The sequence below is a fragment of the Trichechus manatus genome, unplaced genomic scaffold (genome assembly GCF_000243295.1).
Source record: "Trichechus manatus latirostris isolate Lorelei unplaced genomic scaffold, TriManLat1.0 scaffold00056, whole genome shotgun sequence".
NCBI classification, from domain to species: Eukaryota; Metazoa; Chordata; class Mammalia; order Sirenia; family Trichechidae; genus Trichechus; species Trichechus manatus.
The window spans coordinates 3,346,613-3,370,340 of record NW_004443992.1 but is presented as its reverse complement, the minus strand read 5'-3'; the positions used below and the strand labels follow the sequence as shown (position 1 = coordinate 3,370,340).

General features: G+C 37.1%; 1 protein-coding gene across 1 annotated transcript in view; it reads left to right on the top strand.

Annotated features, from left to right (window-relative positions):
- HECW2 (HECT, C2 and WW domain containing E3 ubiquitin protein ligase 2) overlaps positions 1-2,317 on the top strand; it is a 438,203-nt gene extending 435,886 nt beyond the window's left edge. The window contains exon 31 of the mRNA XM_004378178.2: positions 151-2,317. Within this exon, the coding sequence (XP_004378235.1) occupies positions 151-262 (112 nt within the window). The 3' untranslated portion in view covers positions 263-2,317. The remainder of the gene's footprint in view (positions 1-150) is intronic.
- Positions 2,318-23,728: the final 21,411 nt, after the last annotated feature.

Here is a 23,728-nt window from a genome sequence, read left to right as displayed (position 1 = left end):
ATGTTTTTAAAGGTTTTCCAAAAGCAGCGTGAAAATTGGCAACAAATCAGTGTGAATATGAAGGCAAGCACACATGCTCTCACACAGAAGACAAACATTCTCATTTCACTCTAAGCGTTCTAAACCCTGTGATGCTTCTTCTGTTTACAGGGCTCATACTTGTTTTAACCGTCTGGATCTGCCCCCATACCCGTCCTTCTCCATGCTTTATGAAAAACTCTTAACAGCAGTTGAAGAGACAAGTACCTTTGGACTTGAGTGACCTGGAAGCACGATACTCAGCTGTTCGTGGACAGCAGTTTCAGAAGCTGCCCTCTGAAAGAATGACTGACCATTGAAAGTTTCAAGATTATATTAAAACAGACTGCTGTTATTTTCCAGAAACACGTGCTTTGTCACTTTTGAGGACAGGATAGTGGTTTTGAGTCCTCTTAGAGGAATTTGGATGAGCTTGATACCCAGAGAACAACTCAACAGTCTTTCAGTCAGCAATTCTTGACTGCCAAACTTTTTCCATTTGTTATATTCCAAGACAAAGAGGAACCTGTACATGATCAGCTCCATGGTAATTTTTCAGGACTCAGGAGAATCTTGAAACTTACCCTTGAACATGGTTCAAGCCAAACTGACAGTACTTGGCCCAATCTCCAAATTAGTGCAAGTTAAATAATATAATAAAACAAATATATTTCCTGAAAATACATTCATTTAAACCCTAAATTATAAGAGAATATTCATTTCTTGCTTATGAGTGCCTGCATGGCGTGCACCATAGGTTTCAGCTTTCATGGGAAACAAGTGAAAATGAAACCAGGTCAACATGAGGTAACTTTAAAGATTTGCAATAAGGTAGTCTGTGACAATTGATATGCAAGTGGTATGTGTGTAATTATGGCTAAAGACAAACTGTTATACAATGAATTACTAATGACAGAGTCTATGCTTTATAATGCATGAAAACTGTTTTAAATAACTAACAATCACAACATATCAGGAAAAAGTACACAGTGAGTTGTTTATTTTTTATAGCTTCATTATATTTATGTTCTTTAAGATATATATAAGAACCTATACTGTCATACTGTATGTATCACCTGTTCCATTTTCATGTTCCATGCTTACTTGGGCATCATGCTAGTGTATATCCTTTTAAGCACTCTCAAGGAAAAAAGAAATGACCTTTTATTTTTGTAAAGGTAAAAAAAAAAATTTCCCCAAAATATTTTGCACTGAATGTACCAAAGTTGAAAGGACATTACAATGTGACTAACAGCAACTTCATCACTTGACAAACATAATAGAAAATAGCTTCTAAATCAGACGTCTTTCACAGTGCCATGTCTACCACTACAAGGACTGTGCATACAAGTAATAATTTTTTTTAAGACTCACTATATGTGATAGTATAATATGCATTTATTTAAAATGCATTAGACTCTCTTCCATCCATCAAATACTTTACAGGATGGCATTTAATACCGATATTTCGTATTTCCCCCACTGCTTTTTATTTGTACAGCATCATTAAACACAGAACTCAGTTAGAGAGCCATCAGCAACACTGAAGACATCAGCTCTCTTTAGTAATAAGAATTCCATTTTTCCTCATCAGTAAAGACATTACAAATTGAAACTCTCAGTACTATATTTCTAAGCTTGCATTTTCACTGATGCATAATTTTCTTATCAGTATTGAGAAACAATTTTCTATGGTATCTCAGAAACTGCATGGCATTACTAATTTTATTTCTGCTTAATTTTACCAGGGGGTGTCCTTCATCTTAATTGCTTCTGGGTTTACTCCATATCATTGTTCATTTCTTGACTTAAGGCCGGAATGCATCAGATGTTCAATAGAGTGAGGTTAAATTTTGGGTAATAAAAATATTGTATTAATGTTTGGTTCATCAGCCTATGGTTTTACAGGCATTGTCTGAACATTTATTTGAGAATTATGTCTGTAAGTAGCCATGGAATTCCTATTATGGTATGTTGGCAGTCTTAACATCTTATAGAGGTCATATGCATGATTTGCATAGGTGGTTTGTAAGAACTGATGGCTCTCCAGTTGGCTAAGCTGTGTTTACCATGTGAGCCTCAAGACGGATACCACTCGTGTTACATTCCTGCATTAAAGGCAGGTACTGCAGTGTGGGAAAATGGTCTCGAAAAAAGAGGATACAGAAACTTGGAAGTAAGAAAGGAAGGCCTGTGTACCATAATTGGACCAAAAAAAAGGGAAGACAAAAAAATTTTAACTGGAATGTAAGTTTGTATTTATTGATCACGAATATAAGTATATATTTAATTTTGCAAACTATTTTTACTTGTTTGTATTTTTTCATTATAAGGAAAATAGTATAACATACTTTAAAAAACACACACACGTTTTTGATGGTATATAAGATGTTTAGGGCTGGCATTCTCTAAGCAGCTGAAATAGAAGGTTGTGTAGCTTTCAAAAATACATTCCTAGACCATGTTAGCTTTCATTTTGCTGTGTGATACTTTGTTACTATGTTCTATATTATTAGGTAAAAGAGATGCAAAATAAAATGTGTCTCTTTAATTATTTCTAACAAGTATATTTCTTTGTTAAGGTATCAACTTCTCAAATAACAGTTTTCTTTAACTGGTGTGGCCCTTCTTAGTTTAGTCATCTAGTTGATACTATTCTCAAAATTGGGAATTATTGAAGATTCAATTAGTGTAACAGAACACCGTAATAAACTTATCTGTTATTCTTCATTAGTAAAACAAAAAGCAGCCAATAATAACTATATAAAAATATTAAATAACATTTCCACAGAATAAATTAGACTTTAATTTACTCTACAAAGATGAATATCCATAAATATTTTCTTCTGGACTGTGAACCTTAATAATTTGGCTTTATGGTCTTGTTTTCTTTAAAAAATTCATAAGTAATGCTTCTTTTACTATAAAAGACAGTCACAACACATCAAATATGTATTCAGAGCATCTCTTATATGAGGGAAGAGGCACGCTCACTATTGGCATTTTCTCTGTACCAGTCATTATGGTTGATGATGGAGATACAAAATGCAAAAATCTACCCTTGAGAAGCTACAGTAGACACCACTAGGGTTCAAAAAAAGTATTTTTAATAAAATTTGGTAAGTTCTACAATTAAGGAATAAGGAAAAAGTGGCTTTTTCCATCTGGGAGATTCAATGAAGGCTTCCTAGACGAGAGACAGTGTGGTTAAAAAAAAAAATCACATAAATGCTGTTTCTGTTAGTAACTAATGGTGTGTAATAATGTGTCAACACTGGTCCAGTGTTGAAGACCAGGGTGCATTTACACATGAAAGTTGAAAGCCTGCAGATGGGAAGCTGAACAGTGAAGGAGCAACTCCAGGATGTCCAAATTATCAAAGAAAAGTCCTATATTGTCCCTTCTGTTCCCTTTGTCTGTACTACAATGTACTTTTCTGTTTTCAGTGTGAAAAACCCCAATTCCTGAGCCCAACTGCACCTCTGGGATTAAAACATTTTTCTTGTGCACAAAATGAATGGATGGGCCTTGGTCAAAAAGTGCCGTCACAATTTTCTAGCATATGTTGTATTTATAATTCAATGGAAATTCTGTAAGAAATAAATAAAATCTGTTTCGCCTGTATAACAATCAGAAATGTTAAAAACGCATTCAAATGAATAACAGCACTAGTAAAATACATTTGTATAGTGCTTTAGAGCTTCAAAGTACTTTCACATACTTCATCTCTTTTGATCCTCACATTCTTTGTGGGGTAGAAGGCATCAAGTCCCATCTGGGTTGAGGCTGATTTTCATGGAGGGCTTGTGGGATCAGTTTCAGTATGTTATAGTCACAATTCTGTTTCATCTCAGGATGTGGAGACCAATGTTTCTACCAGCATATTCCACTTTCAGTGAGTTTTGCAAGATGCTTTGCCTAGTCAAACTCTTATTTTAAACAAATAAACTTAAAATGTGACATCGTCTAAAAAATCCATGAAGAAATTAGTAGATTCGTAGAAAAAGTTCCCATAGACTTACTATTTCAATTTTACTGCTTATTATAAGAAGTTAAAAACAGAATTGTAAAATTTGGTTGCTTTTGGTAGATTTATATAGTACTTTAGTTTTTTTCAAATATTAATTGGAAGGAAGATAATGGAAAAAAAAAGCACTTTAGCAGAAACGTTATTTTTTTAAAAAAATTTTTTAACTGAGGATGATCTAGAAAGCCCTGATAGCCAAGTATCCAGTGATGTGGATGAAGGAACTACTGGTGGTTCTTTTTTTCTCTCCCTCCCTGTCCTCCTCACAGTCATCCAAACCATTTTTTCTATCTCTCTGCACAAATTTTATGACTTGACCACTTCTAACAAAGCAGACATCTTTTAATGAAGAGTCTAAAAGTCTGTCCAAGTCATTCCTACTCAGGAAATTCCAGGGGCAGGTGAAATGATGCTTTGACATCATTAAAAGGTACCTGTAACCCTCCGTGATAAAAATGTGCATATGAAGAAGGTGGCTTCGTCTCCAAATGGAGTCTGAGTTTCAGGCCCTCCTGCTGTCTCATCTCCTTTCTGATCTAGTTGATGAGTGACAACAGTCCAGCACTTAACCAGCTTACTTCTGTATCATTTTTAATGAGTCTAATTTTCCAACTACCCCCTTTCTAGTTCAGTTGTGTTTTCCAGATAAATATGTTTGCCTCCTAGTATGGAAGCAAAGGAATGCCAGAGACATTAAAGCCTTCTGAATTGTGGCTTAGTGCCAACCGTTGTCCACTAGAAAGGTAATAAAAAGTGGAGAAGAGGAACCCAGCAGTTGTGCCACCCCCGAGAATGTAATGCTAATTATTGACCAACTGTTAAGATTTGGGAGTGGTAGCTGCATTCCAAGGAGCTGGCACAAAGGATATAATGAGTGTGTGTGCTGCCCATATCATAGTAACTCAGGGCCCAGAGGAACAAAACCAAAAAACCAAACCCATTGCCATCAAGTCAGTTCCAACTCATAGCAACCCTATAGGGCAGAGTAGAACTGCTCCATAGGGTTTCCAAGGCTGTAAAAGGGATAGTTGAAGCAGGACGGGAGAGAGGGAAGATTAAAACAAGGGTGAAAGGATCACTTTAAGGAGTGCTGCTGGGGGTAGAAATACTTGGTTTCTGAGTTGGAGAAAAAAAATGTTGTGCTGCCTGAGGAGGGCATTGCTTGATAATATACGTGGTGGGAAAATGCCCTCATTTTATAACTTCAGTAGGTTGATTAGCATTTTCTGTACTGCAAAACAGAATTTACCCCGAAAGTATTACAGCTAACCATAGCTTAACCTAGACATTCAACAGTTTAGCATTAAATTATGTTGTGGATCTTTTTTAGATTAAGAATTATTGTTACTATTATTGAGTCTTGTATATTAAAAGAAATGGTGGTGCTTGACATATTTATTATGCTTAATTTGTTTTTAGCACACCTTCTTTGACACATTTCCATGGTTTCTAATGGGGGCTTAAATGTTCTCTATTAACCTACAAAGCAAAACTTAGGTTATTGAATTGCAAATGGAGACCTAATCAGTGTTTCCAATTTCGGAAGTTAATCAAGACTGAAAATACATTTGCTTTGATTTTATCTGTAAAGTAGTTTATTTGGCTTTCATGATTGAAAAATTCAACAGAATAGGTTGGCCCTAGTTGTATGGTTTCTGGGGAACACAGGAGAATTAAATTTTTATATGTGATTTTTATGTCTAGTGGCCTTGGGCGGTTGATATCTTTCTACCCACCTTGCTTTTAAGATATTACAACCCTGAGGAGTGTTGATAGGTATGTTGTATGATTCAAACTGGATAAGTTATTATTGATGCAGGTAAGGAGCTCTCAGTAAATTTATGGTTATGTATCACCTTCTGTAAAAAAAGGATGGATAACATTCAAGAAATACCTTGCAAGGACTAACCAGGAAACACACAGAACCAAGTGTTCTTTTAAAACCCTAATGCTCTAAAATATGTAATTACAACTTATTTTTCTTTATATGGTATCATAAGTAAAACTTGGGGCTGTTAATATGTTGGAAACTGCATAAGATAACATGTTCTTACAATAGGGATGCAGGCATTCCAAAATAAATGAATAAAAATACATGCATCTGTCACCTCTTACAAAAGTGTTAATCTAATTTTATAACAACCCTTTTTAATATTAAGGCGCTGTACAAAACATTTATTTCTAAGATTTAACTAGAGCATAGGTGGTGTACTTTTTTAAACCTTTTCATTTCTCTCCACCAACCCCAACCATTGTGTCCACTGTACAAAGTATCACTGTTAAATAGCAATGTTTCTATCTTTATTTAGTTGATTTAAGCTTCATATTTATTCAGTGTGAATTTTAATAGAGAATACTAATGGGAGATATTTTCTATTAGCATGAAGATTATACAGTTCTCATTTCACCTTATATTTAAATTTCTTTTTTTTTTTCCAAAGCAAATAGAACAGATTATTGATATCCTAGAAATGGTTCGTGGGTAGTATTACATGGAGCCTGGGACTCTGAAATGTGCACTAGTTGTTTGCTTCCTGGGAAGTCTGTATTCTTATCCTCATCTGAACCCCTGACTCTTATGTTGTATTTTTTATGATTCCAAAATGCTTTGAGGGAAAGATATTTTAATGTGTACAATTTGTTTTATTTTCATACTGATCTCTATTTTTGTTTAAAACCATGTTGCATCATGAAATCGCTTAATCCAAAATAAATCTTCTTTTAAAAAAATAGATTATGACGTTTCTGTCATAAATTTGGGGAGAAAAAAATTCAAAAGGGAGGAAACGAGTAGGGGTAAGGGTCTCGTGGGATCAGTATGCAGCCCTCAGGCTATAAGAAATTTTCCAATCATATTCATAATTAAGAATCTATTCTGTTATTTATAAATATTTTACCATTTGATAGACCATCAGTTAATGTTGAAGGAATGAATTAACACAAATCATAATCTCTTAATTCACATGGTATCTTAGGGTTCTCTAGGGAAACAGAATCAATAAGATAGAGAGGTTTATTTTGAGGAATTGGCCCATGGGATTGTGAAGACTGGCAAATCCAAAATCTAGGTCAGGAGACAGGCTGGAAACACAGTCTTTTGTCTTACAATCCATAGGTCAAGTGGTAGGGGGGACAGGGAATTCTGGCAAGATGTCTGTTTGTATTCTGGAGGCAGAATACTTCCTCAGCAAACTCCCCCTTTTGCTCTTAAGGCCTTCAACTGGATGAGGCCCATTCACATTATGGAAAGTAATCTTTTACTTAAGGTCAACTGATTTAATCGCATGTAAATACTTCATAACAATATCTAGAGTACTGTTTGATCAAGTGACTGGGCACCATAGCCTAGCCAAGTTGAGACATAAAATTAACCATCACACATGGGTTGAGACATGATAACATGGGTTTGTCAAACCATCATGGTTGAATACTTCATAAACACACACACATACCACCACCACCACCCACACCAGTTTAATCTAGGGGTCACGTATTCACATGCCCAACAGGGGCCAGGTAAGTATTTAATGAGTGAAATTGGCTGGGTGCAAACAACAGAAAGTGGTGGGGATTACTTAGAGGGAATTTCTACAATTTTGCTCCAACAAATTCTACCCAATGAAATTCAGGTCCAGTGTCGAAAGATCCGATTTTTCAAAAGGAACCCAAACCAAACAAAACCTATTGCCCTCAGGTTGATTATGACTCATAGTGACCCATAGGACAGAGTAGAACTATCCCATAGAGTTTCTAAGGCTATAAATCTTTATGGAAGCAGACCACCACATCTTTCTCTGGTGGAGCAGCTGGTGGGTTCAAACCACCGACCTTTCAGTTAGTAGCCAAGCGCTTAACCACTGTGCCACCAGTACTCCTAAAAGGAACCCAGAAGCCCAAATATTTAAGTGATATTTCCAGATTTTTTTAATACTGATGGATCACATCAAATATGTGTATAGGTTGAATTGTCCCTGCAGTCGCCAGTTTAAAACCCTTGGCTTAATCAGTAACATTGTCTTTTATATTTGGTTGACTGATAATGTAAATGAATTGGCCAAATAAATAAAATGTTACTAAGACTTGGAGCCCCTGCCTGGTTAATGTGCATGGCTGCTAACCCAGAGGCAGGAGAAAAGCTTGGTGATCTACTTCCGAAAAGTCAGCCATTGAAAACGCTATGGAGCACAGTTCTGCTCTGACACACATGGGGTTGCCATGAGTTGGAATCAAGTCAGTGGCAGCTGGTGGTTTAAGACATGGCAGTTAATAAGAGGAGATGGAGAAAGTAGACAGGCGAATATATTTTATGAGGGCAATTACTAAAGGATGTACTTGAAAATGATCTTAACAATATCTTCCTGAAAACCAACTTGTAAGTTAAGAGGTTCTCTGTTAAGATTTCACAGAACAGATATGCCATTTAACTCCTTGTATTTCAGGCTGCAAATGAACTTTATACATCACATTAGAATAGCTAAAGCAGAAGATCCATATTCTATAATTAACTAAAATGTGACACTTTTATTGAAAGAGAAGAGCAAGAGATTGCTCCATGGCACTAACTTCCTGGGTTTTGTGTCATAACATTCTCTCTACACCCTTTGACCTTGATGTGCTTTTATTATGATAAATTTATCTGTCTTCATTACATTCTTTCAATGTAAACCTGAAACCCATTTAATTAATGAATATTTTAACAATGCATAATTCTCACTATCCTGCCAATAGCTCCTAGGAAGTCTTTCATGCTATTTTCTATTTCATCCTTAAACCAGAAGTCTTTAACATTCTTCTACAAGGAGTGGAAAATTTCTTGTTCATACTTTCCTGTCTTTACTGGTCAAAATGTTTGCTTCTCAGTTACTTTTTTGTTCTAAATTGACTATCTCACTAGTATTTCATTTGTCAACCAAAGTTAACTTCGGAGAATAAATTAAAATGAGAACATCTGATAAAGATATAATGTTTAAATTAATACAAGTAAGTTTCACATATTTCATTTGCCCCATTATTTAAAAATCCTCATATGGTAGATGCTCCCAAAATATGTTTAGTCACTGATGTTCACTTAGGGAAAAATAGCAATTTCCCAAAGTGTAAAACATTCGAATAATATATATTTCTTCGACAGTTTATAATAATGTTGCCACACAAAATATTTGAGTAGTATAATCATGTCTAGTTTGGTATTCAAACTAGCTGGCACTGAAAAAGGGACCCAAAATCCAAATTTTTCAACCTTCACAAGACATTGCCAACACATTCCTCATTGGTTCAAGGCTAAGTAAGAACTGCTTTTTATTACTATGAGGCATTTGCCCCAATGTCCAATGCAACCTCTTAAAATTGGATTAAACCATGTGAAGGACATCTTTTGCAGTAAATAGAGTCAGGTCTAAAAAGAACAAAAGAAGCCAAGAAGCTTCCTATGCTGTTTTTTTCTAAGCCCACACACAGCTTGGCCCTATGCATCTTATTTAGAGGGAAAGACACGTTCCAGGAAGAGAAAACCAACCAATAAACAGAAGTAAGAAAAGAAAATACGTTTTCTAATATTTAGAGCAGAGATGATCCAGACTGCCCATCCTAGGTCTTCTCAGGGCAGAGGAGCTCCTCAATGAAAACAGTACCTGTCCTTCTGACAGGTCCAGGATAACGGGACAGTCCAAAAACTAGACCTCCCTAAGGCTGGGCAGCTCCCTCAACTGAAGCAGCAATCGGCTCCCTTTACTTTCCAGCTTCATAGCCTGGAATGCGAGAGAAATCTAAAGCAATGAAACATCAAAAGACTCTTAGTTCTTGAATGTGACTGATCCAGACTAGCATTTCTTCTTTGGGATGGAATGAGAAAGGATGGACCGGAGCTATATACACTTCTCCTAGGGGTCAATTTTATTCAGGAATGATTACCTTCCCAAAAGAAACAAAACAATTAAGCCATTTATTACTGTTGGCTAAAGAACTATTCACCAATTAGTGCTAATTTGGAGCCCTGGCAGTGCAGTGGTTAAGAGTAGAACTCTGTCCTATAGGGTCATTATGAGTCAGAATCAACTCCATGGCAATGGGTTTGGTTTTGGTTTTTTTAGGGCTAATTTACTATTACTCCAGTTTCAATTAGGAAACCATATCAGCATTTCTTAAACTTTCCATCAAATTACCAGTGGTGACAGAGGACCCTCCAAATATGGAGATGTAGCTTAAAGCCAGTCCTACCAATACAAAGTTATTTGTATGTTTCATTTATTTTCAAGTTGAGTAAATTTTTCATACATCAAACTTAGTTTTAATTTTAAAATAGAATATTTTCCCATTAGCTTAGTAGCAAATGGTTTCAACCCCTCCTCCAAATATTAAAGGCATTTGCCAATCTACGAAGATACTCCTTTGATTTTGCCTGTTCTTGGCCAGCAGCTGTGTACCCTGGGATGTGCAGACATTGGTTTGAAATGCAATATCTGTATCATCAGAGTCTCTTCCTCACATAATACTACTGATGCTTTGGAGCTGAAATGTTTGGGTGTGTATTCTCTCATCTGCAATTAACCTGTCTGTTATACAGCTTGTAGCAATGTTTAAGGAGAAACGAAGATTACAGGCTGTCTGAATCTCTAAGCGAAGCAAAAACACCAACAGTGTTGTGGTTGATGTATATTGTCACACCCTTTCTAACCTGCCATCCAATTTGTGTGTGGTGATGGTTGTACATGTATACACTAGTGAATGTTTCCTAGGTGACTTGGCCATTCTTCGTTAAGGCCTTTAGTTAAGAGATAAAATCAAATTTCAAAATTTAGCCCTATACCTTAGAGAAATGACTGGTTATAGAACTGGGGCAGTAAACATACAAGTTGAACCTGGAGCATCGTATAGTGAGAGAAAGTAAGCAAGCATCCTTTAGCCCCCTAAAAATTCCCACCATGTTGGGACATGTCAAAGGAACACAGGAGCCAACTGAAAGCTTACAATGACTGAAGCTGACACGATTTGAGCAACAAAATAAGTAAAGTATTGGATTACATAACCCAAAATATAAAATAAATATCCCTGAGTCCACACTGATACATATAAATGACTGAATAAATAAATGAGAGAGAACAGACAAATCTCCCTTGTAGACATATTCCAAATAATTTACCCTCAAGAAGAAGGAGCATAAATCCCTACTCTTTGAATGTGGGGTATGCACAGTGACTTCCTTCCAAAGAGTACAGTATGGAAAGGGGATAAAAGGAATAACTTTACAGTGGAGAAACCTGACAAACACTACCTCCTCAGCCAGGTGATCAAGATCAACATCAACAGCCATAAATCATGTTGATAGTATGCACCCTTGATATGATGTGATGAAAATGACACTTTACCTCTGTTATCTTCCTCAAAAACCCGTAACCCAAGTCTAATCATGAGAAAAACAATCAATTCCAATAGAGGAGTATCCTACAAAATATCTGCCAAATCCGAAAAAACCAGGCCTGTTGCCCTCGAGTCGACTCTGATGCAAAAACTCTTGTTGTTGTTAGTGCCCTCGAGTCTGTTCCGACTCGTGGCAAACCTACAGGGCAGAGTAGAACGGCTCCATGGCATTTCCAGGGAGTGGCTGGTGGATTTGAACTGCCGACCTTTTTAGCAGCCAAGCTCTTAACCACTACACCACTAGGGCTCCCCAAAACTCTTAAGATCAACAAAAACCAGGAAAGTCTGAGAAAGTGTCACAGCCAAGAGGAATTTAAGGAGACATTTACACTACATGTAATGTATCCTGGATGGGATCCTAGAAGAGAAAAAAGACATTAGGTAAATTCTAAGGACTTTCTGAATAAAGTATGGACTTTAATTATTCATAATGTATCAATATTGGTTCATTAAGTAGCTCTGGTGACACAATGGTGAAACGCTTGGCTGCTAACCCAAAGGTCGGCAATTCAAACCCACCCAGCAGCTCTGTGGGAGAAAGACCTGGCAGTCTGCTCCCTTAAAGATTACAGCCTAGAAAATCCTATGGGGCAGTTCTACTCTATCACATAGGATCACTATGAGTCGGAATCGACTTGATGGCACCCAATAACAACAACACTGTTAATTATAACTAATATACTGTGCTAATGAAAGATATTAACAATAGGGAAACCAGATATGGGGATATAAGATCTCTCTGTGCTATCTCCACAATTTTCTGTAAATCTAAAACTGTTTTTTAAAAAAAGTCTATAAACAAAGATTAGACTGGACTATGGGACATAAAATGATACTCCTGAAGAGAGGGCTTTTTAGCTCAAGTAGATACATGAGACTAAATGGGCAGCTCCTGTCCGGAGGTGAGATGAGAAGGCAAAAAGGGGACAGGAGCTGGTTGAATGGACACGGGAAATCCAGGGTGGAAAGGAGGAGTGTGCTGTCACATTACAGGAAGAGCAGCTAGGGTCACATAGCAGTGTGTGTATAAATTTTTGTATGAGAAACTGACTTGAACTGTAAACTTTCACTTAAAGCACAATTTTTTTTAAAAAAAAAGTCTATTAAAAAGATAAAGAAATAAATGGGCTTATGGGGGAAAAATTAGCCCTAAAACCAGAACACGTAATAAAAGCTCCCAAGATTAATTTATTAAGGATTCCGTATTCTCAGGGTAACCAGAGGCCAGTTTTTAACTGTAACTAAACAGCAACTATAAAAATGAGCACCACCAACTAAACACTGAACAAATGAGTAGATATTTACTTAGTATGGAAGTAACTGTTTCATTCTAAGCAATATATTGTGTTATAAATAGTAAATTTGAAATTTTGTATTTTTAAAAAGCAAATAGAGTTAAAAGAAAGAAAAGTAGAGATTATAGAAAAATACCTAAATGACAGAATCCACCTAATAAGAAAGTACCAGAGATTTGGAGACTGGCTACTATGGTGCCACATCAAGAAAGGTTCTGGAATAGTTGACTCATTGTATAAATGAGTGAGCAAAAATCTAAAAGAAACAATTTCATATCACGTAATCAGCTAAATTCATCATTTAATCCAGCATTAACAACTGTTTGCCAAATCGATGATACTGCGATAAATCTATTTCCCCTTTAGTACCCCAGTTACCTGCTATCTCCAGGAATTAATACTTTCACATAAAAGTCTTTTCCAATGTATTAAAAATCCTTAAATAAAAACTTAAAAATTTTAACTATTCTTATGAGAATCTTTTTAAAGATATATAATTTCCTATTATCATAAATAATATATACTTGGCAAAATGTATTTGTTGATGACTTAGGGTTATCGTTACAGATACAAATATAATATTATGCTGTAATTATTAACCTGAAGGATGTTCAACTAATTTACCCCTAAATTAAATGGTCCAGACTTTACCATTAATACCTTTCTAATCCTCCTTCTTGGTTGGCTGACATTTCATATTGCTATATTCTTGACTCTAGCAGCCTCTCTCCATATTCAATTTTGCTGCCTTAAATTAACAATAGGAGACTAGGTAAGTAAGCTCACCTAACATCCTTGCTACATTAATAATAAATAGGATGTTGATGAGAACCTAAGGGCTGTTCTTGTATGAAAAGATGAAAATGCACGTTTTAGAGAATGGTACCAGATGGTGGCTTTCTCACCTGGATGCCACGTGGCAGTAAAATTCAGCCCCGTACACACCCTAAAAGAAAACATTTCGTTGGTGGAGGCTGGGGAATGACCTAGTGTTATAAACTTTATACGTGGTTAAAAGGAACATTTACCTATAACAATTAGCAATTGTCATTCACTCGTATCATTGTTACATAAAAAGGAATAAATAAAAATAAAAAAGAGAAGGACTATCTCAGAATAAAGAGCTGTCCTTTAAGTAAATTAAGCTTTATTAATAATCACCATGTTGTCCTTTTAACATCACTTTTACTATAGACTGGGGAAAATCAATTGTTGCAGAAATACGAGTTGTCATTAGGAGCCACTGGACTAAGGGGAAAGGCCCCAGTGAGAAGGTAAGCCACATCTTTGGTGAGCTAGCTTTACTCTTACTCCTCTAAAGTGGTTTTCCCCTCTTATCTCTTTTGTTGACTTTCTCCATATCTCTGTCTCCCTTGCTCTCCCCATCCCCTTTCCTCTTTTGTCTTGCTCCTTACTGGGTTCATCCCTAGGCTCAGGGATACACAGTTGCATAACTCCAGCACTCAGGGGGTGCCATTCACCTAGAATACAATATGAATGACGTCCCCTAGAGCTATATAGTAGGTTGGAGTCCTGGATTAGTCAGAACACTTTTGGTTGCAAGTACAGATACCAACTAGCTACTGGGGAACTCATAGAGTTAAAGAAAGAATTCCCTGTACAGGTAGAAACCTGGAGGCATAGGGTCTAGGGCTGGGGAATCAGCTTGTCAGGACTTTTTGCCACCTGGCTTTTCACTGGGTATGAGTTTCATTCTGTCGCCCTTCTCCACATGGGGGACTTGATGCCAAGAGCTCTGAGGTCATATCTTAATAGCTTCCAAACCGGAGAAGAAACGATAACTTTCCCCGCCAGACGCACTTGGAAAAATCCCAGGGAAGAAATCTGATTGGCTCCACTTGAGTCACATGGTCAATCAGAGCCAGTATGGCAGGTACAGGTGGAAGCAAAGGGCTGTGGGAGTGCAAAGCTACTTCCTCAAGAAGAGAGAGAAGACGGTTCTGAGTAGCCAACACTAGATGTCTACTAGAGGTTCAAGCTGCAGTAGCTGCTGCTGCGAGAAACTCCCTGGACCTTGGTGGCAAACCAACTCTTTAATTCATTTGAAAGGCACTTCCTGAATAGTTCTAGGTACTGAGAACATAAAGATCAATAAATAGACTCTCTGCCCTTGAGGAGCTCCTGGTCTAACAGGAAATACACAAGAAAACAAATTATAGGTTAAGATTGTCTACAGTATAGTGATGGCACAAAAGAGCAAATACCCAATCTGCTGAAGTGATTTTTCCTCAGAGTTTAGCTGAAGGAAGTTTAAGCTATTGCAAAGAAGGTTTTATTGGAAAACCAAGGGGAAAGGAAACCAGGGTTGATGGGCTCAACTCACTTTTCTTTGCCTTACCTTTGGCTAGGTTGAGAGTTCTCAAGCCAAACCATCTCTTCAGTTGTTTATATACTACACAAATAAGTACATATATAAATATTTATGTTATTTTTATATATGTATATATTCATGCCATACTTAGGACTGCTGGGGATGACTTTGGGCTCTCAGATTCTACATTTTGGTCTTCTCCCTGGATAACCCTGATGCCTTTTACTCCCTGGTCCTGAGCTGCCCTACATTTTCATTTTACTGCTGCCCCAGCACTGGCGAGTATTCAGCATAAAGGGGACAATGTGGGCTTTGGGTTTGAAGCATTTCTGGATTCATATCTTGGCTCTGCCACTTGTAGGTATGTGACTTTAGGCATGTTTCCTAACCTTTACAGCCTCACTATACTCATGTATAAAATGAGGAAATTATGCCTGTCTCATAAGATTACCATATATCTGCCTCATAAAATAGATTAAATGAGATTGATCTAAATACCCTTCAGGATATCTGCTTAGCTCCCAAATCCCTTTTTGGGGATTTACCTCATCCCCATGGGGTGGGTCCTCAGCAGCCATGATTTTGTATTACGTGACCCCACTACTGCCCAGTTGGACCAAGAGTGGCCACCTGACCCAAGGTGGACTAATTATGAAGCACCCAAGGGAATTTAGAATGGGGAATGAGCAAGTTCATTGTCTATCTGTGCTGTATCACGAGCAGAAGAGATGTAAATCTTCAGAACACTGGTGTGCACACATTCCATCCCCTACACAGCCATAGCAGCAGAGAAAGAAAAGTCTGAAATGACAGGCAGATGGAGAGATTGCTGCCTGTGTTTCTGACTGATTTCTGCTTCCTGATTCCAGTCCCTAATTGGGGCCTGGATTTCCATAAAGCATGGAATATCTGTACAACAAATGCCCATAAAAATGTGATGCTAGCTCAGGTTGGATTCTGTTACTTATAACCCAATAGTTCTAATCAAGGCACCATTATAGGTGATGGGGAAATACTGCTGAATAAAACAGTTGTGGTTCCTGCCTGTAAAGAGTTTACAGTCCCATGGGGAAGACAGACAATAAACAAATAAATCCATAATTACTAACTGTGATTAAAAAGTGCTATGGAGAACAGGGAAAGAACAGGGAGCAAGGGTGAGCAGGGAAAGCCTCCCACAGGATGTGACATTTAAACTGAGAACTGAAGGTGGGAAAGGAGTTGGTCATTGGAAGAGCAGAGGGAAAGTTCCTGCCGTATCCTATCACTGCAGTCTTCCAAAATAATTACAGAGTAGAGTACACATAAAAGACATAATCACCGTCAAGGAGAATCTTCTCACATGAGCACTGTAACATCTATTCTGAAGAGTGTTTTGCTTACTTCCTGTTTATTAGCAGTTCACTGCCATATAAGTAGATTTCTCCTGTGGGTAATAAAAGCTCATAGTTACGGAATTTGGATAATGAGCTATGGAGATAGTACATATTGGGAAATAAAAACTGAGAACAGGTAAGCTCTATTTAGGGGGTAGTGCAGTATACTGAAAAGGACATGAAATTCATAGCCTGGATTCAAATTCTGCTTCTACTTATTAGCTGTGTGGCCTCGAGCCATTCAGTCAAACTCTCTACACCTGGGTTTCCTCGTCTGAGAAATGGGAATAATGATGCCTACGTCAAGACTGTGTTCGAAGGATTAAAGGAAATTACATCTTGCATGAAAAAGTATTCCCACACTTTATTTAGAACATTCCTGTCATTTCGCTATAAAATCATTAATTCATTGCACTCTTGTTTATGTAGTCCCACTACAGAAATATCAACTTTAAAAAATGACAGTTACATTCCTTTCTCTTAGATATCTTCCTCAAAGCCCTGGCTATTGGTTTGGAATTCTTACTTCTATGCTAAATCTTATTCTTTAGATGGTAAATCGTGCCTGATGTTCCCAAATCCCCAGCCCAAAACTGCCTCAGGCAATCCAGGGTAGCATCAGGGAATAAGCACAGCCCAGCCAGTTGGGAAGACTTGAGCACTATTTTGGGGTGATATCAGAGCTCCCTCCTAGTGCTGCATGCATCCTAGCTTGCTGTCCAGTCTGGGATTTGGGTTCTCCTGACAAATTACGTTTTCATTTCTTCCCCAGTGTCTATGACTGCTCTATTGTCAGCCTTCCTAAAATGTTTCAGAAAAAAGGGAGGAGAGAGGAGGGGAAGAGAGGGGATGGGAGGGGAGGGGAGGACAGGACAGGGAAGGGGAAGTAGGTCAGATACTGTTACTCTCTGGATAGCCCTCTCTTAGAGTTGGCCCAGAAGAGTCTGTAATCTCGAGTTCTAGACTGAACTCTGACCTTGTTTGGGCAAGTCACCTAACTCTCAGAGTCTCTTTTCTCATCTATAAAATGGGCTTATACTAGCCTCAGAGCTTTGAACTGGTTTGTTCGGTTCAAACCCTTGCATTTCTAACAAGTTCTCAGAAAGTTATACGTAAGAATCACCGGGGATCTTGTTCAAGGGATGGAAATGCAAATTGTCAGCGGACCCAGTTAGAAGCCCTGACTAGCCTTGCTTACAGTAATCTCAGGATTGTTGAGGCTCAGATAAAATATTGTATGTGAAAGCTCTGTATTAACTCTGAAATGCTATACAGACTTGAGGTGCTATTAATATCAGTATATCCTGTGCCACATTCAGCATGCATGGCTGGCCTAGAAGCTTTTTAGACCACGCAACATTGAGCTACTAGAAGGGGATTTTTCTAGGTCAATGAGTAATGTAAAGTGTCTCAAAGGTATTGCCTATTTTTACTTTGAAAGAGCAACCTTCTCAGAGATAGGCATAATAGTGAGAAGAACTCAAGGGCTGGAAGATGAAAGATAGTTAAAAACTATACAAAACCAACCTATTTTGGTAATCTGTGTAATTTATTTGAGCAAACATAAATGTGCTTTTGGCCTATGTTGGAACTGAATGAGGCTCAATGAAGTAATGAGAACTGATCAGATCTTTATTTTGGAAATTTCCTGTTCTTAGCAAGTAGAAAAAAAGAAAAAAGCCCTGGGTAGGAGACAGGAAGAACTAAAGAACAAATGATTTTTTGCCTATGCAGCTTCTTTTCAGCATACCAAGATAACCATCCGTAAAGTGTTCAAAAACCTTGTATTTAAAAAGATGCACCTCTGGTTTAGGCTTGTAAGAAATAGGTTATAACTGGTCACTACATGTGCCTGTTTTTTACTTTCTCAATCTGTTTTCATGGTAGGGTGTGCTGATTTATGCTTTTTTTTATTAACATCTACTATAAGCAAACCTTTCCTCAGCGAAGTTAACTGTGGGAATATCACAGTCCAGATTCAGGGGTCTCTAAACTCCATCCTCAACAACTAAAGAGCATGAAAGGAAAAAGCAATGAATTGCTTCCCTCATAATTTTTCCCTAAATTATTTCAAAACATCACATCAAAGAACCCTTAATCTGACGTAGTTTTTTCAATTGTAGATGAAGATGCTTTTTTTTAGTCAAAATTAATTTAAGTCCCCAATCATTTGTGTTAGCACAATATGGGGGGATCTGAAGGGTTTGACTGGACCATATACTTCTCACTTTGAAGTCTAGCAAGAAGGTGGCTAGAATAACAGTACTTTAAAATGTGCTTGCAAAATTATAGAAGGTAGAACCATTTCAGGCCCTAGAAGCTCAAACAGAAAAGCGTTATCTTTTATTTATGACATTAAATTATAATGAAAAGTAACCTAATAGGAACCAGCTCCAAAATCCTTTCTGGATAATTTGGTACATTTGAAATCTAGTGTGCTTTTCATGGCTTTCTTAAGCACTCTATAAAACAAGATACTCTCAAATGTGTTAGGGCATTTCTGTTTTGATTGGCTCAGAATGGCTGGAGGTGCTTGAAATGATCTATAATGAACTAAGCACATGGCATGGCGTCATCAGTCATTCTCTTCAGAGCCTCTTGCCTGTTTTATAGAAATTTCATACCTCGGAAGTAACACAATGAAAATCTTACAATCTGCTGGTTGAAAGTTGGATCATAATTCCAAACTCTAGATAAAAGTTTATAGCTAGAGGAGAAAGCCAACATTTTTTTTTTTGCATCTTTTAAAATGCTAAATATTTCAGTTTATTTACATAGTTGTTTGTTTTCTGTTGCAGATAAAACAAAGGGTAAATTTATTTTGCTTTCTCTGGAATTAACCATGGTTTATTTGTTGAATTTCAGAAGGGCTGATGTTAAAAGAGGCCGAGACATATAACTACAGAAGTTAACTATGAAACCAATTTTTGGCAGGTGCAGTCAGAGTTCTTAATTGTAAGCAATTAAGCATCTCTGGATGATTGATGCTGAAAAAGAATGTATTTAAAAGCTGTCGAGAAGCTCATAGAAAAGAGATTTAGGCTGGAGAATCAGGGTCAGGACAAGACAACCAAGAACAATATCCAGACTTATGTCCTTGGATTATTCCAGCGAAGGCACCACTACTGCTAAAACACAGAATTCTATTCTGCAGCATGTGCTGCTGAAACTGCTAGCCCTGAATGTGGGAGGTGTCACTGGAACTGCCCCTTCCAGGACCTGATCAGTATCCTACTCCAGCTTCTGTCTCAGACAGCCTAGCTGGCTTCAGATTCAAAGGCTCAAGTGAATGCATGTGGCAACTGCTCCTGCCCTAGCTGCAAGGGAAGCTGGAAATGTGAGTATTTGGCACTTTCACTGTCAAAGACGCAAAAGGTGAGGAATTCTATAATCACTGGAGGGGCTAAGATACAGGGCGGCCCATAAAGTGACAAATATCCCAAAACTGAAAGAGCTAACTGGACACTATGATTATAGCCATAGTTGTCAATCATTTTGGTTCTCGAACTTTTTACACTCATTAAAATTACCAAGGACCTCAAAGGAGTTTTAGCTTATGTAGGTTGTATCTATCAATATTTGTAGTATTATAAATTAAAACTATTAATTCATTTAAAATAACAACAATAACATGTAACAAAATTTTTTTAATGAACAACAGCTGTATTTTCAAAACAAAAAATAGTATAAGGGTGGCATTGTTTCATCTTTTTTGAAATCTTTCTAATTTCCAGCTTAATAAAAGATGATTGGATTTTTCGTATCTGTCTCTACATTGGTCTGTTGTAATATACTTGTGAGAGAAGGAGAGTGAAAAATGTAAATATCATCTTAGTATTATGAAAATAATTTTGACCTTGGGGATTGCCTGAACAGGCCTTGGGGACTCCTTACCACAGTTGGAGAACAGCTAGATGAGACATTCACTTTGTGATTGGAATTAGATAATGTATATTATACTGAAACACACAATTCTTGGATTCTTTCTACAATCCTATCACATGTATTTTTATTCAAAACTCAAAAATTTTGCTCAGAGGTTGACAGGATTGAGCCTACATCAAATTACTGACAGAATGGTATTTGAAAAGACTGAAAAAAAAAAAAAAGAAAGAAATGGCAGGACTGTATTTTGGTTATTCATTGAGCTTTGTCCCCTCCTTTGATCTCAAAGATTATTTCCAGCTCTAATTTCTGATTCTACAGTTCCCTAAATTTGAATATTCTAAGCAATGGCAGGCTCATTAATTTTTTAAAACAAACTGCTAATTTTAGAATAGTTTTAGAGACATGAAATTATTGTAATTTCCCCTTCGCTTAGTTTTCTTATCTTTAAAGGAGGAAAAACATAGCACTTTAACTCATAGGAGTTAAAGTGAGGATTAAATGAGTTACACAAGTAATGTTTAGAATAGTTCAGGCTCATTATTTATGAGCTATTGTTACTATGTACCCTATGGAGTAAATATATGATTATCTCCATTTTACAGATGAAAAAACAGAGGACAGAGATTTTTTTTAACCTGCTGAAGTTCTCATAGTTAGTAAATTGCAGAATTGCTCTCTCATCATCTATGACCTTGAAAGGGCTTCTGAACAGTCTACTTACTTCTCTTTCTGTAAAAATGAAGCTATGACACACTGTTCTATAAATTTACCGGCAAAGCTAACTAGTAAAAAGACTCAAGCATGATTTGAACATTCTCAATGTCAGGGATACCGTGATAATTGGTAATGTTACCATTTCCCACATTACCACGACTTTTATGCCATGAAAGGACTCAACTGGTAGAGTAGATTGGCCTTCGCTATATACCTGCTGTCACCTTAAACCAGTTGAGGCAAAGATCACTCTTAACAACAGAATTGATGGGGGTTAAAAGTTAGCTCTGTCTTATCTAGACCTGTTACTGCCTGTTCTAAGAAGACTCACTAGGTGAAGATTCCCGGAAGCTTTACTATTTTCTATCACGAGTTCTGGGTAATGTGACACCAGGTCATGCTTCATGGTATATGCGGTTGGTTGGGAAAGTTTCTTAGGAAAATGAAAGGGGAGGGGATTTGCTGAAGAGAGAGCCAAAAGACATTTATCTACTCAAATCAAATAAAGGACAATTTTATACCCTTTATTTATTTCTTTATGCCACTTGATATCTACTTCCCTTTAAACACTAGTGACTCTAATTTCCTTATCTTACACAGCCCCTGGACTTCACCATTTGTCGCTCTTACAACTTCATTTTGAACCTGGGTTCCTCCACCAGGTAGATCCTGAAGGGAAAGGAGCCACCTTCCTCTCCCTTTTTTCTTACCAGTGACTTTTTTTAAACCCAAATGATCCCTCCTATCATCAATCACACGATTTGAAGGAAATCCTAAGTGTTTACTCAGTACCTATTATGTCTCAAGCATTTTGCCAGTCACGGGGTACAGTGGTGAACCAGACATATGCAATCCTTCCCTTCAGGGAGCCTGAAGACCACTGGAAAATACTAACAGCTTGCACAAACTGAGGGCTTACTCTTGTCAGGCACTGTGCTTTGTATGCATTACTTCATCTATATTTCACAGAGGTAGATATTATTATTATTATCCCAATTTTATAGATGAGGAAACTGAGGATTATCCAGAGTACACAGAACTGGAATGCAGGTCTTTCTGATGCCACACAGTTAATCACAATCCATCTCCTCTCTCTGTCTCTGACTCTGTCTTTCTCTCTCACACACATACAATTTCTCATGAGGCAGAGCCTGATGGTCTGGTGTGTTTGTAGCTGGAGGACAGCAGTTCTATAACTTTGCTGCAGTTTCTACCAAAAACTTTGGTTTGTAAATATAAAGGATTCTCTGAAGCACAACCTCAAACAAATTGTGGTAGACAGCTGGGAGAGGACAGCTGTGGATAGAAAAATGTGGCCGGATGCTAAGGGGGCAGACTGGATGGATGCGCAGTCAAGTGTCTCTAAGGAGAGGAAGCAGTGACAAGATGACGTAAGAGGGACAAACATTAAAGTACCTAGACCCAAACCACAGCGGAAGGAGGTGTCTTAAATAGTCCAGGAAACACTGTCTTTTATCGTGTATGCAAATTCAACTAAGATTGATTGATTTGGGCAAATGTATATTGTCCTTTGCCCTTATCATTCAAGTGATTATTCAAATAAATTTAAACAGCTTTTTTTTAGCCCCCCTGAAGTATTTCTCTGATGTAATCAGGAGTAAAGACCTTAGGATTAAGACTCAGGAGACTTAAATTCTTGTTCAGGTCTGCAACCAACTAGTTGTGTGATCTTTGGCAAGTCCCTTAACTTTCATTTTGGGTTCTTCCTTTCAAAACCAAGGGAATTGGGTAGTTGGAGCCCTAATGGTTTCTTGAAGTTCCAAACTGCTCTGATGCTGTGATTTATTTATCAAGATTTACAAAGTTTCCAGTTCTACATTAAACAATTTGAGAAGCAATTAGAAGACACATTTCTAACCATTTACACCTGTGTTGCCCAATACACCAGCCACGTGTGACTACTGAGCACTTGAAATGTGGCTAGTGTGACTGAATATTAAATTTTATCTCAATTAAATTAAATTTAAATTTAAAAAACTGATAACTGTATTAAATTGCTGAAAAAAATGTAATGTTTTTAAAACAACTTAGGTATGTGAATCTGCTTTTTCCAGCTGTAAATTTTATGAAATCTAAATACAGATCAAGTATTTCCAATTAAAAATTTAGCATTCAAATTAAGACATACTAATGGACTTGATGGCAACAGGTATAAGTATAAAATACATACTAGATTTAAGACAATGTAAAAAAAAGAATGTAAAATATCCCATTGATAATTTTTATATTGATTACATGTTGAAATGACAATATTTTGGATATATTGGGTTAAATCAACTATATCATTAAATTTAATTTCATCTATTTTTACCGTTTTTAATTTGACTCTTAGAACATTTCAAATTATACATGTGACTTGCATGACATTTCTTTTGGACAGCTTTGAAAGGTTATACACTCCATAAATATAGTGGCTTGATTGGCAGCCTATACCATAGTATTCATGGGTGCTTTGGAGAAGAGTTGTATCACCTTTTGAGGAAGATATGTGTACCCGTTTGAGTCATTACTGTTATCAGGAAGGATTTGCATACATTACCTTTGCCAATAGAGTTTGTTTGAAGAAAGCCAGGAGATGTGAGTTCTCCTAGAGTCTTTCTGGTTTCCAGTGCTTCCAAAACTGACAGGTGCTACAGGCATC